The sequence below is a fragment of the Xenopus tropicalis genome, chromosome 2 (assembly GCF_000004195.4).
Source record: "Xenopus tropicalis strain Nigerian chromosome 2, UCB_Xtro_10.0, whole genome shotgun sequence".
In the NCBI taxonomy this organism is placed as follows: Eukaryota; Metazoa; Chordata; class Amphibia; order Anura; family Pipidae; genus Xenopus; species Xenopus tropicalis.
Window position 1 is genome coordinate 96,274,103 of NC_030678.2, and position 17,287 is coordinate 96,291,389.

Genomic DNA, 17,287 nt, shown 5'->3' on the forward strand with positions numbered 1-17,287 from the left:
AGAGCAAATTATTTATTTTAATTAAAAAGTACCAGTGGTGCTTTCATTTTTCAAGGTAAACAACATGTTGTTTATGAAGAAACTCCATGCAAGGAGTTGGGAGTAGGAGGGGAGAGGACGCAGGGGAATATTACTCTCTACGTCATACTAAAAGTTAACTCAAAGCTGAACAACTCCTTTAATGGTGCTTAGTAAGGATCAAGAACAAGGTACTGTTTTATTATAACAAAGAAAAAGGAAATCATTCTTAAATAGCATTAAAATGAACTGTAATTTAGAGTTTTTTGGATATTGGGTATCCAGATCCAATGAATGCTATACCATATTAGCAGGAATCTTGGCATTAACTGATGTGTGCATATTTAAAAACATAGTGTAATGCTATTTGCTTAGGCAATTGTAGTTTAGCTGGGTGAAAAGTTGTAATGCATTTTCCAGTAACTGTAGTGGGAAGTTATGGAAGCAAAGAAGTATGGTCATTTGGCTGGAAAAAGCCCTGGTGAGCTTCAGGTCAGTGGGAATCATGGTAGGCTCTCAGAAGCACTCCACAACCAGCTGAAATACACCAACTGAAAAATTATGTCTTTGACATTACCATCATAATAATATTCCTAAGAATAAGAAATAATCAGTATGAGGAGAGGAATGGAAAATTAAACTAAGAAGAAAAGAAAGTATATACCGTATATACTCGAGTATAAGCCGATCCGAATATAAGCCGAGGTACCTAATTTTACCTAAGAAAACTGGAAAAACTTATTGACTCGAGTATAAGCCTAGGGTGGTAGTGATTTTTTTTTTTACATCTATACCGTACTGTACTGTATGTGTGTAACTTTAAATTATGGTAATTAATAATAATTAACAGTATTCACCTGTATTAGTAATGCTGATTATGTGATATGGATATACCTGATCAGCATTGCTAATAATGGGAAATACTGTAATTAGGTACTAATTATAGGTAATAATAGAGAGCCAGGTGAGATATGGTACTGAGAACCAATAGCCTCTCGGAGCAATAGTTTTTGGCTGCCTGAAAGCATAAAAAGGCAGAAGAGGGCAGCAAATAATTAAAAAATAAATAAATAAAAATTAAGACCAATGGCACATATGCTAAAAATAGGATATTTAAAAACACACTTTATTCTTTAAAGTTTTATTCCACAAAACATTAGCACTACCTTCACCATACCCTGAATTGTGCGGCCAGTTAACTACCAGAAGGTTCACAGTTATTCATGTACCCCCCTACTCACTTTAGTAAGATGCTGGTCACCTGAGACTTGAGCTGTATGATTTCAGGATGCAAGGTCTCAGAACACATTGCTGATAAGTGTAACTCCCCACTCTCACTAAGGGCACAGCACCGATACTAATTAAGCAGCCACTTTTCTAGGGAAGTGCAGCTCTGAGAGAATCTGAGCAATCTAAAGAAAAAAGATCTTAGAATAAAGTCTTACATACTGGCACTCTCTTCCCTCAGTCCCGCTCACGTTCTATGCCAGCTCCCAGAACATTATCCTTCTGACTGCGCGCTCTTCTGCGCACCGCAGGGGCGCGTGATGTCACTTCCGTCCCGAATAAATACTTACATACTGGCCCTCGCGTCTTCCCTCAGTCCCGCTCTCGCCTCACTTCTGCCCCAAATAAATTCTTACACACTAGCCCTCGCGTCTTCCCTCAGTCCCGCTCTTGTTCTATGCCAGCTTCCCAGAACATTATCCTGCTGACTGCGCGCGTGTGACATCACTTCCGCCCCGACAGTGGCGTTGGGGCGGAAGTGATGTCACGCGCCCCTGCGGTGCACAGTCAGCAGGATAATGTTCTGGGAAGCTGGCATAGAACAAGAGCGGGACTGAGGGAAGACGCAAGTGCCAGTGTGTAAGGTCTGTGACTCGAGTATAAGCCGAGGGTGATTTTTTCAGCACATTTTATGTGCTGAAAAACTCGGCTTATACTCGAGTATATACGGTATGTTATCTTGCACATTTTTGTTTTTCACTAAAATTCTCGGTGTTGCTGGTCTTTTTTTGTATTATGTACACATATATATATATATATATATATATATATATACACACACACACATATACAAGTATGGGTCCGTTATCCAGAAATCCGTTCCAGAAAGCTCCGAATTATAGAAAGCCCGTCTCCCATAGACTCCATTTTAATCAAATAATTTAGAATTTTAAAATTGATTTCCTTTTTCTCTGTAATAATACAACAGTACCTTGTACTTGATCCTAACTAAGATATAATTAATCCTTATTGGATGCAAATCAATCCTATTGGGTTTAATTAATGTTTTATTGATTTTTTTATTTGACTTTGAATTCAATATTTATACAATAAAAGACACCCAGCACCATTGGTGCTGGGTGTCTTTTATTGTATAAATATTGAATTCTGTGCACAACGGTGGCTATATAGTAGCAGGTTTGAAGTGAGGTGCTGTCGTGAGGACCTTTTATAATTATTATAAGCCAACAAGTAAGTAGCCTGGCTTGGTTAATTTCATACTCGCTGTTTGGTGATCTGGCAACTATTTTACAGAATTATAAACAATGTTAAGAACAACTTATTTGACTCCAACCAAATGCTTTAAAAAACCAAAATTAAAAAAAACCCTTGACAGCATTCCGTGGGGTGTGATAGGGTTAATTCACAAAAATGAAAATAAACCATAGCAAATCTTGCACTGCTACATACATTTGGAGTGTTTCCTGTTTTGGAAACGAACTAGATACAATAAATTAACATTTTCTTTAATCTATTACATTAACTAAATGAGAAATGTAAATAAGAAGAAAAAGATAGCAGCCTCTCTCTCTCTTTGCTTCAGAAAGTGGAAAGCAGAATTTTCAGGGAAACTTGTTACGCCCTATGCAGGAATTTTCACACCCAGCCTGAACCATTTCCTTTCATAAAAGGGGTCATTATTGGGATCAGTTCTGAGGTTTGTTCACACCATTCTTAGCAGATATAGTACAGGAAATAAAAGACATTTGATTTAACAAAAAGACTGATCTAACTGTTTACAAGATAGATTTCCCTTTAGAAATGTATTAAGCACCATATTCTGCATTTACAACATGGTTAGAAAATTGAAACTATAACCTTGAATGCTGCAAGTCTTTTAAAAAAAAAAAAAACATATCATATGAACACCCTATAATTAAAACAAAGCTTCACATAAATACATGTTTATGATAGAAAATAAACATCACTACCCATATCTGCATACAATGTATATGCTGCAGGGTAATTATACTTGCAGGATTTACTAAAATCATTTAAATGTACTTTTAAATGTACTAAATATGTACAACTACCTCTAATTAAGATTCAAAATTCATCTAGTGGTTATTATTGACAACATTATCAATTACATTTCTTTCACTGATTATTTTTTCAATATGATAATATGATTTAGTTACTTTAATTTGATTCTATAACTTTAATATATGATGCTAGGTAAAGCATGCAGTAATTAGCAGAGAAAGGGTTCTTATAAAGTGGAATTACTGCTAAGGCTCCAGGTATCATCCCAAGCAGATCTGTCAGCATTCTTATCATTCCTCTCTAGACAAACTACAGCGCCTCAACAGATTTCTTCTCTTCCTAGACTTTTCAAAAATTCCATAAAGTCCTGTGAGTGAATGCAGCTGCCGTTTGAGTGTGATTACCTTTCTTGACTTTGTAAAATATCTATACATATAAAACTATAAACACATCACCTCACAATTTTTTTAATAGGCAAAGTAAATACATAGGCAGGAATGCTTTTACAAATTAGGAAACTGCAATGCAGCTACAGTTTTTGAGGATTCATAAGCCACCTAGTGGCTATCATCTGACAGCTTATTTAAAAATAACAAAGACATTCATTTTTACTGATTTATATATTATTGATACCATTTAGAGTTACTTTTTAGGCATTCAGTCAATACAGTATTAATATATGTATATACATTTTGCTTATGATGAATGAAGGATGATGAATTGTCAGTACTTATATAAAGTGGCAATGTCTGGCATGTGAAATATGTTTGCTCTTTTTTTAAAATACATCTTAACAAAAATAATAATTGTATTGTACTGACCACAAGCCTGATTATTCTGTACTAATAACACACAGTAAATAATGACCAAAAAAAAGTTGCCAACTCAGCCCCTCTATACAAATTGGAAGCCAATTTATCTATGCATGGTGCCTGCCCACCCAACAGATAAATGTTGGAAAACCAGCTAGATATCTATAGGGCAGGTGTGAAAATCCAGCTGGAGAAGAACCTTTTGCTGTTAGGGGACAAAAGATGAGGAAGGTAGGTGAGGCAGGTGAAAAAATTTATATGCACTATTTTAATCTGGGGTCTGTACATAGCACATACTTTGGTATATCTATGTAAATTGGGCATCAAACTGTTCATGACACCTCTGGAATTCATATATAGGGTGATGTGTCATTGTATGTAAGAAATTCAGAGATATAAATGTGCAAGCTGCATCAATTTTAGGCGATTTTCAGAAAAGTCATAAAAACCGCTAACTTTAGGAAATCTTTGCAGATTGGTATTTTGGTATAAAGGCATCTTTACCCATGTTGGATTTGTCAGAATGTGCACATTCCAAAAAATATTTGGTTTTCTGTGGGTCTCTGTACAGTTAGGGGTTCTTGCAACAAATAACATGCAGTCATGGGGCTCCTTTTGCAGAAACTGATTTGGCAGACGAGAAAAATCAATATTTACTATTTTAATTTGGGGTTTGTATATACCACATACTTTGGTATATGTATGCATATTAGGCATCAAACTATGCATTACACCTCTGGCACTCATATTTTAGGTAATATGCCTTTGTAAGTAAGAAATTGTGCAATAAATTGAGGCAAAATGCAACATTTTTAGGCGATTTTAAGAAATGCCATCAAAACCTCTAACTTTAGGAAAGCTTTGCTGTTTTGCAGTTTTGGACAGAAAAAATACTTACCTATTTTTATGTATCAGAATGTGTACTTTCCAAAAATATATGGTTTTCTAAGGGGTTCTGTACAGTTAGGGGGTCTTACAACACATAATACATAAAAGCAAGGGGTCTTATTTGCAAAAACTGATTTGGCAGCCAAGCAAATTTGTATGTGCTATTTTTCATTTGGAGTCCATACATATTACATACTTAGGTAAATCTATGCACATTGGGCATCAAACTGTTCAGAAGACCTCTGGCATTCATATTTACGGTGATGTGTCATATAAAAAAAAGTTCTGTGAGATAAATGCGCCAAATTACAACATATGTAAGCAATTTTCAGAAAAGTCATAAAAACCACTAACTTTAAGAAAGCTTTGCAGTTTGGTACTTTGGTCTATAAAGGCATCTTTTTATGTTAAATTTGTCAGAATGTGTACTTTCCAAAAATATATGGTTTTCTGGGTTTCTCAGAACAGTTGGGATTCTTACCATACATAATACACATAGGGGTCGATTTACTAATGTACAAATTCGAATCATGAAATCCGATCATTTCTGATGATCGCAAATGTCACGAAAATTCCTTTCGTTTGAATACAAAAGTTTCTTACTTATGATCTGAAAGTTCCGAAATTGTCACATTGAAACAATTGTTTGCATATGGCGGTCCGATAGTCACAAAATTTTTGGATCCCAACTATCGGAAACGCCGCAAAACCCTTTCTGACTTTGACACTTCAATGCATGATGTGGGAAGCTTTCCAAAGGACTCAATGGCACTCTGCAGCTCCAACCTGGCCAAAAGAAAGTCATGATACTGAAGCTTGAATGAATTCTGAAACTTTCGTACTTGTTGCGACAAATACGATTTTGTCACAGAAATTGTTGTGCGAAGTACGAAAAAGTTCTGCAAATTAACGAAAATATTGTAGAAAATACGAATTTTTAGTATTTGGACTCAGTTGTACATTGATGAATGTGCCCCATATAGTCATGGGTCTCTTTTTGCAGAAACTGATTTGGCAGGAGAGAAAAATCCATATGCACTATTTTCATTTGGGGTATGTATATATCACAAACTTTGGTATATCTATGCATATTGGGTATCAAACTGTTCATTAGATCTCCATCTTTCATATTTGGGGTTATTTGCCTTTGTATGTACAAAACTGTGCAAGATAAATGAGGCAAACTGCAACATTTTTCAGAAATGCCATCAAAACTGCTAAATTTAGGAAAGCTTTGCAGTTTGGTAGTTTGGGGTATAAAGAAAATTTACCAATTTTGGATTTGTCTGCATGTGTAATTTCCAAAAACATATTTTTCCAGGGGTCACCTTATTTTATTGCAGCTTTTACCACACAAAAAAATTGGGCATGTGTTTATGAATTAGGCAAATGTGAGAGATGAAATTTGTATGAACAAGGTATATTTTGGGGTCTCTAAATCTATTTTGATAAACCTATGTACATTGGGCATGAAACTGTTCAGTGGACCCCTGGTGTTCATATATAGGATGTTTTATCTTGGTACCTAATGATATGTGGGATATAACATGCTGCAAAGTGAAAGCTTTGAGGTGATTTTTGGAAATTTAATCAAAATTGCCATTTTTAGAAAACCTTTGCAGCTTGGTACTTTGAGTCCAAAATGGGTACATGTCTTCCTACTTCAGAGGAAGTATTTTCCAAAAATATATGATTTTTTCTGGGGTGAACATCCTTTTTTTTAGATTTACCGCACATAAAATGATGTAAGTATGTTGATTTTGCAGTAGCTGAAATGACAGAAATGATAGATCATATGGGGTATCTTCACCTTGGGCCTCCTAAAAGTCACCTACTTAGGTAAACTTATGCACACTGGGGAAAACTGCTTAGTGGACCCCTGGCATTCATATTTAGGATGTTTTATCTGGTTACCTTATGACCTGCAGTAGATAAGATGCTATAGAATGAAAGATTTGAAGTGATTTTTTAAAAATGTCACATTTTTTATAAAAACCAATAATTTTACGAAAGCATTGCAACTTAGTAGTTTGAAATAAACAGGCCATTTTACCTATTCTGGATTCATCTGTTCTTTCCAGAAATGTATAGGTTTCTAGGGTAAACCTTCTGTTAGTGGAATTTTTGGCCTTGAAAGTATGCAGCTTTCTGGAGCAGTGCTTTAGAAATTTGGTAGTGTACTGCTGGGAGTTTTTGACCTATACAAGTGAGAAATCTCTAAAACTATATATATTTGGTATTGGTGCATTCAGGAGACATGGGACTTTCCAAATCAGTTGTATTTATGTGCATAAAATAATGTATGTTTCCAATATATATGTTTATATTCTGAAAACTATTTTTTTTTTAGATATTTAGAAGCCTATATCTATATCTTACGAGCTTCATATCAGAAATAGAATTAGACACGCAAAAAGACATGCTAGATCTGTTTAATTGTGGGGTACCTGTATCATGAATAAAGACTCATGTGTTTACTTAAGCCTATTTATGTTGTTAGCTAGAACCTTATTTTGTTTTCACTATTAAATAGCTTCTTCTTACTGATAAGTTATTCCCCACGGTGGTTTCTTATAAAACCAGTAATGTGCTAGAGTTATTTCCTTTGGATATGGCTACCAACATCTCTGATTGCATCTACAGCAATTCTAAGAAACCAGTGTAATAGTCTTTCAGGGCTTATGGTGAAAACAATACAATGTTTATTTGGTGGAGACTTTGTAACAGTGCAGGTACCCCTGCAAGATTGTGGCCACAGTCCATAGGCCAATAAGTATTAAGGGACAGAATTTCATATACAACTACAGCAGCTGCACAATGCATTCAAACTGCCATCCAGAGTACACAGCCAACAGAGTGATTCATTTTTTTTTTCTGACAGCCAGTCTCTGAGAATAAAAGCTCTGTTGACTGAAACCTATTAAAGAAAAAAAAACAATTGCTCGCCCTTCTGTACCTTTCTGATCAATGGTTAAGAGAGATAAAAGGAAAGATTTATTTCTCTAGGACTCTCTGTCTGCAAAATCAAAACTTCAAAATGTTCCAGAATGTGAGGTGTGGACTTCTGTAATGTGACCTCCCCTGCTAATGTCACCTCTGATCTCCTATTTAAAGACATAGAGAGTTGTTGACATTTTGTAAACGCCATCATTTAAGGTTCTTGAGCAGATTAATAAGTATTAGAAAGGAAGGAAAACATAAGAACTGCCACTGCCTATTACACAGCACCTTTCATAATCTGGTTCTGGCTTTCTCTGTGTAACTAAAAGGCTTTCTAGCTTTGTTTTTATAACAATATCATAAACTCATGTTTTGTGATTGACAGCAGTCCTAAGTGAGTGAGTAAAAAGTTGATGCTTAGGGGAAAATAATATACTTGGAACATATTTTCAAAAAAATCAGAGTCTCCTTATAGCCATAGTATATACATATTTAATGGTATAAGTAAAAAAGTGGATCAAAGAGCTTTAGGTGCATCAGATAAAGTATTTTCCTGCTATCGCTGCCCAGATGTCCACTCACAATATTGTATTTGATTTGTGTTCCAAAAAAAGTACAATAATTTAGTACAGGTATAGGACCCGTTATACAGAATGTTCGGGACCAAATGTATTTTGGATAAGGGGTCTTTCCATAATTTGGATCTCCATACCTTAAGTCTAATAAATAATCAATAAAAAACTAAATAAACCCAATAGGACTGTTTTGCAGCCAATAAGGATTAATTATATCTTAGTTAGGATTAAGTACAAGTTACTGTTTTATTACTACAGAGAAAAAGAAAATCAATGACAGACTTTCTGTAATTCGGAGCTTTCTGGATAACGGACCCCATACCTGTAATACACTGTACCACAAAGTAGACTGACACAAAAGTGAGTTGCCAACAGTACCTTGCTTTTGCAGAAAGCAGAATTACAAGCAACACCTAACAAAAAATGTGCAGCTGAAGAGATTTTCATCTCAGAATGATCCCTCTGCTGATCCTTCACTTCTGCACAGACCCTGTGCTAGGGGGGGGGTTAGTGACCCCTATAAACACTACAGTTGTTTTTTTACTTCCTTATATGATGTCATGCATAGTACTGGCACCAGACTTAGCTCCTATTGGCTGTGTCTCCTGTCAGTTTGACATTGTTTGCCTATGTCATTGCGGATAAATTAACCAATGACCTTTCAATATATGCAACTACTTAGAGTGCACTCCCATCCCTTCAGAAAACTGATCAGAGAGACAGATGAAGAACTGATTTAACAGGTATAAAAAGTAGCTTTTATAGTGGCCTTTTTACTTTTTTTATGGAAAACGGATTTTCTCACACAAACCATTTTGGTGGTTTAATAAGATTTGGACATTAAAAGGTGAACAACCCCTTTAAGTCTTAAAGGACAATAGAAAGGCAAATACTATTTTGGAAGGCACTTTTGCTGTATAGCATTGCTATATCATTACTATCTACATTGTTCTGTTCTCTGTATGCAGTCTTTTCTATTCCTTTATAATGAGCTTCCCAAATGCTTTGACCAAGTTTTGCATTCTGAAGTCATGATTTACTAAACTGCTTCTATTATAACCAAATAAGGAAGTGGCCTTCCATAATGGTTTATTTTTAACATTTTAAATTCACATACCTGCCTACCATCTTGTCCAACATTTGTTTGTCCACGTACAACTGTTCTGATATTGTCATCCAAGCGCCTGAGGGCAAAAAAAAAACTTCAGGTTACCTGTATACACCTAGATAGCTACAAGTAAAGTCTTAGAGCCAGATTTATCAAAATTTTAGTCGAAAAAAAGAGTAACAGAATATTCCCATGTGCATTTTGCCTCAGGGTTGCACGCTGGAAAGAATCACATTGTTCCATTCTTTTTCAACGAGGCTTAAAAATTTGAATGTTTAAATTATTGGGAAAATAAATAAATCTAATAAAGTTATTAGAGACAATTATCATTCATTTCTATTGAACCTCGCTAGCTTTTACTTGCCATGTTTTTTCTGCCGACTTTTCAATGATTTTTTTCTGTAATAAATACAGATGTGGTTTTTTAAAATATTCTTGAGTATATGAGCACCTGTTCGATTGCTAGGGTCCAAGTTACCTTAGTAACCAGGGAGTGGCTTGGACGAGAGACTGGTATATGTATAGGAGAAGTACTGAATAGAAAAGAAAGTTACAAAAAGTAACAATAACAATAAAACTGTAACCTTACACAGCCTATAGTTTTTTCACTGCTGGGGTCAGTGACCCCCCCCCCCCATTTAAAAAGTGCAAACAGTTGGAAGAAAAAGGCAAATAATTAAAAAACTATACCAAATAAATAATGAAGACCAATCGAAAAGTTGCTTAGAACCGGGGGTTCTATTACATACTAAAAGTTAACTTAACGGTGAACAACCACATTAAGACGACTTTAGCATGTTAAAACTTTCAATTCACTTTTACATATAATAAGCATTTGTCTGCCATTTTTTGCACTAAGTAAATAAGCAATTGAACATTCTTTATATTCCTAGGAAATCATTTCATATCAACTCTTTTATATAGTATACATCCCCATTTACTTAAGTGTATCCTGTTGGTAATTAATTGCATTATATCTGGCACCTACCTTATTTTTAAACGAATTTTGCTAACAACGTCATCAATATTTGACAGAGACTGCAAAAAAAAAACCAGGAAAAATGAAATAACTTTTAGATATAAACTAAATGACTCTACATACATCAAGAACAACAGGAAGAAATCTATGGTAGAAGCAATAAAAATAAATGAATTTGCAATTAGAAAACAGTACATAAGTGTGGCCTATTTGCTAATATCTAATTAGAACATATGCTGGTGTAGTACTTTTTTTTTTTTTTTTTTTTTTTTTTTACAGTGAAGCTGTAACTCTTCACGGTTACTATGATTTCTACAGAGGTGAGGGAAATAAATGTAATTTTAAAAAGCAGACACTGCCACCTTGTGGAAGGCGAACACACTGTTTGCAACAGTTTTGTACAGGTACTGTGTATGTGACCTATTATACAAAATGCTTGGGACCTGGGGGTTTCCGGATAATGGGTCTTTCCATCATTTGGACCTCCAAACCTTAAGACTACTAAAAATCATTTAAACATGAAATAAACACAATAGGATCATTTTGCCTCAAATAAGGATTAATTATATTTTAGCTGGGATCAAGTACAAGGTTTTATTATTACAGAGTACGTATCAAAATTTAGAATCATATGCATAAAATAAAGTCTATCACTTTCTGGATAATGGGTTTCTGGATAAAGGATCCCATACCTGTACTTAAAAGGGCTTGTTTGTGATGCTCTAGGGCAGTGATCCCCAACCAGTGGCTTGTGAGCAACATGTTGCTCACTAACTCCTTGGATGTTGCTCTCAGTGGCCCCAAACCAGGTAGTTATTTTTGAATTCCTGACTTGGTGGCAAGATATGGTTTAATAAAAACAAGATTTATTACTAAATAAAGCCTCCTGTATGCTGATAGTGTGCATAGAGGCTACCTAATAGCCAATCTTAGCCCTTATTTGGCACTTTTATGATGCTTGGGTTGCTCTCCAAGTCTTTTTACAGTTGACTGTGGTTCACGAGTAAGAAAGGCCACTCTTGTGCACCTTTTAGCTCTTGCATTTGTGCCCCCCGAGTGGCAACTGAGCCCTTATGTCTGTCAGAAACTAAAGAGTGCATGCTGAGTATAAGACTTAATGTCTTGTAACTATATAACTTTAAAAGGAGGTAAAAAGAGTGTATCTCACACCACAAAGAGTGGCAAGAATATATCCTGGGGCCTCTGACCAGTGCCCCAAATGTCTTAACGAGGTGGGGTCCTTTTAACATGTCTTCTGGGAATGCCCGGTAATAAAGGGATTCTGACGGGAAGTGCTCAGCTATGCTGAGTCAGCCTTAGCACTCCCCAATATTTTGTCACCCAGTCTGTGCCTACTGGGCATAATGGAAACACTACAGTTGAGACCTCCAGCCAAATGATGCTACCTGCAACTGTTATATTATGCTAAAAAAGCATTACTATTACACTGGAAAGCTACAGGACCACCCTCGCTGAACTTTTGGAAAAAGTTAATAAATGACTCTTTACCAAAGCAGAAACTGGTATACCAAGCTCGCGGATGCCCGGACAAGTTTGAAGCCATATGGGGATCATGGCTTACAGCAAACACAACACCTTAACAGATTTTAAACAATCAGTGTAAAGGTATTGCGGTGATAAGAGAGTAACATAAATGTAACCCCTCGTTTTGCTTCCCCCCCCCCCCCAGCTCACCCTCTTCTCTTCCTTCCCCCTTTTCTTCCTTTACTCCTCTCTCTACTCCCCAGATTCTCTCCCCTTGTTGGTCTGTAAAGGGACTGTTCCCTTAATGTTGTAATCTCTTTAAAAAAAAAGCAAAATAAAATCTTTAAAAAATAAAAAAAAATTAAAAAAAAAAAAGGAGGTAAAAATCACTGGGGGGTGCCAAATGTTAGGCACCCCCCAGTGACTTTAATCGCTGTGAGCAAGTGTTTTGGCTGTTCGGATCAAGTGTACATTTGGTTTTGTATTCAAACAAATCTTTTGTATTGGACTTGGACTTTAGCGAGATACAAAACTTAACTTAAATAGATTAGGTGGATGTTTAAAATAAATAAAAGCTGGTGTATTTCCTTTACAGGCATCTGCATATTATTGCTGAAAAGGACAAATCTGACTTGCATAAAGAAGATTAGTTTGAAAGTGGTTTCTGAGATATAAGACTCTTTTAAAATTCACATATTATTATTTAGTAATACATTAAAGGGGGGCTTTATAACCTCAACATAAAACAGCAGAGTCTGGGATAAGTAAACCTTAAAAACTTGAATGGAAAATTGCTCAGGGTGCTCTGTATGTATGTATGAATGTATTTATTTATTTCAGTTTCAGAGCCATTTAAGTTTTTCAAAATGCCTCAGATGCCTTTTCCTATCGCCCTCCTAAACAGGGCATGATCACAACACTTTTCTGTTTTCCTTCTGAAAGTATTTCTCTTTCAATTTGACTCAGGGAAAGTTTTTTAACAACATAAGGAAGTTGACAAAATGGGGTCTTAGTAAAGGGCATGTTCATAACCATTAGTTAGTGTGCTAAAAAAATGAATGTAAGATACATTTTTAAAAATAAAGTGAATGAATGAACATAAATTATTCACTGAAAAAAGCTAGGAAAGCTATCAAGTAGATGATGTCTAATAAAATACAAAGGTAAGGATAAATCTAATCAAAATGAAAACAGCAGTAGTAATATTTTTTTAAAAAAAATATTACCAACACCTTGGTTATATAGCTGCTATCTTCACTATCATTAAAGAAAAATTACAAAATTAAAAAATTACAAGCTTCTCCCTTCAAAATAAGCAAGAGGCATGTATGTCTCACCTGTTCAGTTGGAAACAAAGTATTTATATATTCAACAGCGTTGAAATCTGCACGATCTAATGGGTCCTGACTAGGAAATACCTGTACAAATAAAAGCATAAATAACTGTTTACATTCTTTTTGCATTAAATGTATGAATTATATAAAGAAGTTTACCATTTTTAAGGAAACATACAATGTTTATTCAAAAATACATTAACAAGATATAATAAACGTCTTCCACAATATGTGGGCTTCTCAAACTGCAATGCCCATCTCACTTGTGAAGCTTGCTTGCAAATCTGATAAAAAGAGAGCAGCTTCTGTTGGGGGTTATTTATATAAACATGACAAATTTGCATCTGGGCAGCAACCTACTGAACTTTAAGCAAAAAGCTAGCTTTTTCACTCTTCTGCATGTGCCGGCCTGGAACCATTGAAGAATGAAGTGAAAGAAGAAGATTGCTCTGGTGTTCCCCCAGGAGTACCCTGGGCTGGTGCAGTTTTCTGCTAACAGGAGCACTGGCGCAGGGTATCAGGTAAGTGCCTAACATCTCGCACCCCCCCAAGGATTTCCCCTTTCCTTCTCCTTTAAAGGAAGTCTATACCACCAGAATGAATACTTAACCAACAGATTATATGGAATACATTTGGTCCCGAGCATTCTGTATAACAGGTCCTATACCTGTACTAAATTATTGTACTTTTTTTGGAAAACATCTGGGCAGCAATAGCAGAAAAATACTTTATCTGATGCACCTAAAGCTCTTTGATCCACTTTTTTACTTATACCATATGTATATATATATATATCGAACCAAGGGTGGCACTCCGCTTCAATCCTTATCCCGGGTGCAAGGTAAAAAGTTTAAATATCGAAAAAAAAAACACCAGCAACACCGGATTTATTGCAAAAAATTAGCTATGTATTTAAATGTATTGCATGAACAGGCAAAAGGCAGAACTCTGTCCATTAATTGGCTGATGTGGCCTAGCATGTAGGTATGCCTTGGCTTGTTTGTGTGCACTGTGAATCCTATGATCCCAGGTGGGGGCAGCCCTTAATTCTTAAAATAGCATTTTTCTATTTAGGGTTACCCAATAGCACATACTACTAAAAAAGTATATTTTTATGAAAATGGTTTATTTAGATGAAGCAGGGTTTTACATATGAGCTTGTTAATGTGATATATTTTTATAGGAACCTACACTGTTTGGCGGTATAGGTTTCCTTTACTAGGGCTCTACTTTTAAAAGTATTAGATCTCTAATTAAAACGGCAGTGCAGATTGGCTGCACACAATCTTGCATGTTCAATGCAACACGTCAATAACCAGGGGCATGGAAAGTCTAAATACAAATTTACAGCAGATCCCATTCACCTCTAATTAGATAACTCTTGGATGATTTGTTTTACAACTCATCACTGACTCAGCATCTTGTGTACAGTAAATTATGTAGGTATTTTCTTTAGGGACCCAGTGACAGACGGGACATTAATAAATTGCTGAAAAAAAGTTGTGCCTATTATGCTGGCCAGACTGCTATCGTTTAAGAAGATATCACTAAAATGATCATCTAAACTATGCCATTTTACTATGATCTTTTAAAAGGTAAACATATCCTCCTTTTATGCAAGGTGTACTAAACTCACTTATTTAATTGCTTATATATGGAATATTCACATACAAAATGCCAAGAGTTAGCATCATTGAACTCAAGAAATGTGAATGTATTCACTGAAAAGGTAAATTTAGCATTCGGACTTAGATTTGGCTGTGTAAAAAATCTACTGTAGCATATGTTGGAGGATAAATAATTATATGGGTCTCTTTAGAGTTTGGGTTCATCATTTCTGTGAAAGAAAACCTTAATACTACAGCATACAATGATATTTTTATCATTCCATGCTAATGACAAAAGTTTGGAGAATGCACTTTCCTGTTTCAGCACCATAATGTTCCTATACATAAAGCAAGGTTTAAACAGAATTGATTTGGGGGTCACAAATGATTTTGCGGCTTAATGGAAGAAAATCCTAGCAACATGTTTCAAAATCTGTTTCCTCAAAGAAGAAAAAAATGTTACAGCAGCAAAGGGAGGGTCAGCTTTATGTTGATAACCCTGATACTGTACAGACAGGTGTATGAACACTTTTGAATATAATATAGTTCCTGCCATATGGCTTCTGCTTCAGAGACATGATAGAGTGCTCCATACATTCCCATAATACAAACCTCTTAGAGCCAGATTATAAAGAAATGTTGCAAAATCCACTGAAACAGACAGGCCACAGGCAATAAATGTAACATCTCCCAGTTACTGGTATAACCATACATAGAATTCTTTCATAATCTATAACTCTTTTTAACAATGTTTATATGGCCAATGCTGAGATTCTTACCAGCTGTCTCACATGTTATGGCACTGTATATCATCCATAGCAGAAACATAGCAGAATTATTGATTCTCGATATTTCTAGATGCCTGAAAAGCAACAAACCAGTAACCTACTGTGCCAGGAATGAAACCAATAATGCTTCACAGAAGTTGTACAACCCTATTCTAGGAAAGGCTCACAATGACAGCGTATAAGACTTGCACCCTCTACCATACCTTGTCACTGACCAATAACCATAGGCCGCTCCTATCATAACGATGAGAGCGTCATTGAAAGTTGTATCGTACCTGCTCGATAGCTTGCTGCACCTCCGGGGACAGGTGTAATACTGCCTCTAGCTCCTCCACAACCTCCAACTCTTCCTCATCCATCTCTGCAGGATCAGCAGCAGCTTCCTGCGCCGCACTGTACCCTGGGACAATTGGGAAGGAAGTGCGGTTACTATGGCGACAGCCAGCCAAGGTAAACGCCGCTTTGAATAGTCAAAAATATTTGTGAAGCGTATGTCCCAAAGCGAAAGTATTCTCAAAGTTGCAGTGCAGTTTAATTTATCCTATTGCTGTTTCCTGAACTCTTATACATTGTTTTTATTTATAGGGTTTTGGTTTGCCCATTTAAAAGATGGCTGACGCTGTGTGCAGAGGATGTCATGTAAGTGACGTGTAACAATCTTCCACAGTCGGTAGACAGCCTATGAATAAAACAAGGCAAATATAGTTGCTAGGAACTGTGAAGTTTTCTTTATAACTTAACCGCCGATCTGGATTGCCTTGTTACTAGAAAGGCGCGTCGTTTTCAGAACTAACCAGTTTCACTGAAGCATCACAATGACAGTATGACTTGTATAGAACCTTTTGCGCAAGTTGTGACAGCTCTGTAACCACGCCCCAAACATTAAGATCACACCTTGGGATGCCTAGGCCACGCCCTTCATCCGTTCTGAGCCAGCTATATTAAGACTATGGTGTCTGTGAAGTCTTCTGTTTACAGGGTAACCCTTTTGAAATAAAAAATAACAAAAGTGGTATAAAGGTGATACCTTTATTGGCTAACTAAGATAACCATAGCAAGCTTTCAGAACATTTTAGTTCCTTTTTCAAGCTGATTGAAGTCTTCTGAAAACTTGAAGGTTTTGTAAATCGCAGCCGGGTTTTTCAGCGCCTCAGAAGGTAGCAGCACTAGCAAGGACGCGTAAAAATACACTAGTGATGTTGCTGTTCTTTCATATTCCCGAACCAGTTTTAGAGTATTCTCTCTGAAACAAATGGCAATATGACTATGAAAATTTTCATTCATCCAGGTCATGGTTTATCTAGTATAAATGTAGCCCTCTTCTGCTACTGTATGAGATCTAGCACGTGTGTCGCTACAGGAGTCCTGTGCCCCCGCTTAGATGGGGGAGCAGATACAACTGGCGTGCCTCCACCCAGGGTGGGGACAGGTTGACTTTTGTACCCCTCCCTGGGAAACTTCTCTAGGTCAATCTGTGCAGGCC

General features: G+C 36.1%; 1 protein-coding gene across 1 annotated transcript in view; it reads right to left on the reverse strand.

Moving 5' to 3' along the window:
* vps53 (VPS53 GARP complex subunit) overlaps positions 1-16,584 on the reverse strand; it is a 97,586-nt gene extending 81,002 nt beyond the window's left edge. The window contains exons 1-4 of the mRNA XM_002934343.5: positions 16,080-16,584; positions 13,413-13,493; positions 10,600-10,649; positions 9,621-9,687 (exon numbers count right to left, since the gene is read on the reverse strand). Coding sequence (XP_002934389.2) covers positions 9,621-9,687; positions 10,600-10,649; positions 13,413-13,493; positions 16,080-16,163 — 282 coding nt within the window. The 5' untranslated portion in view covers positions 16,164-16,584. The remainder of the gene's footprint in view (positions 1-9,620; positions 9,688-10,599; positions 10,650-13,412; positions 13,494-16,079) is intronic.
* Positions 16,585-17,287: the final 703 nt, after the last annotated feature.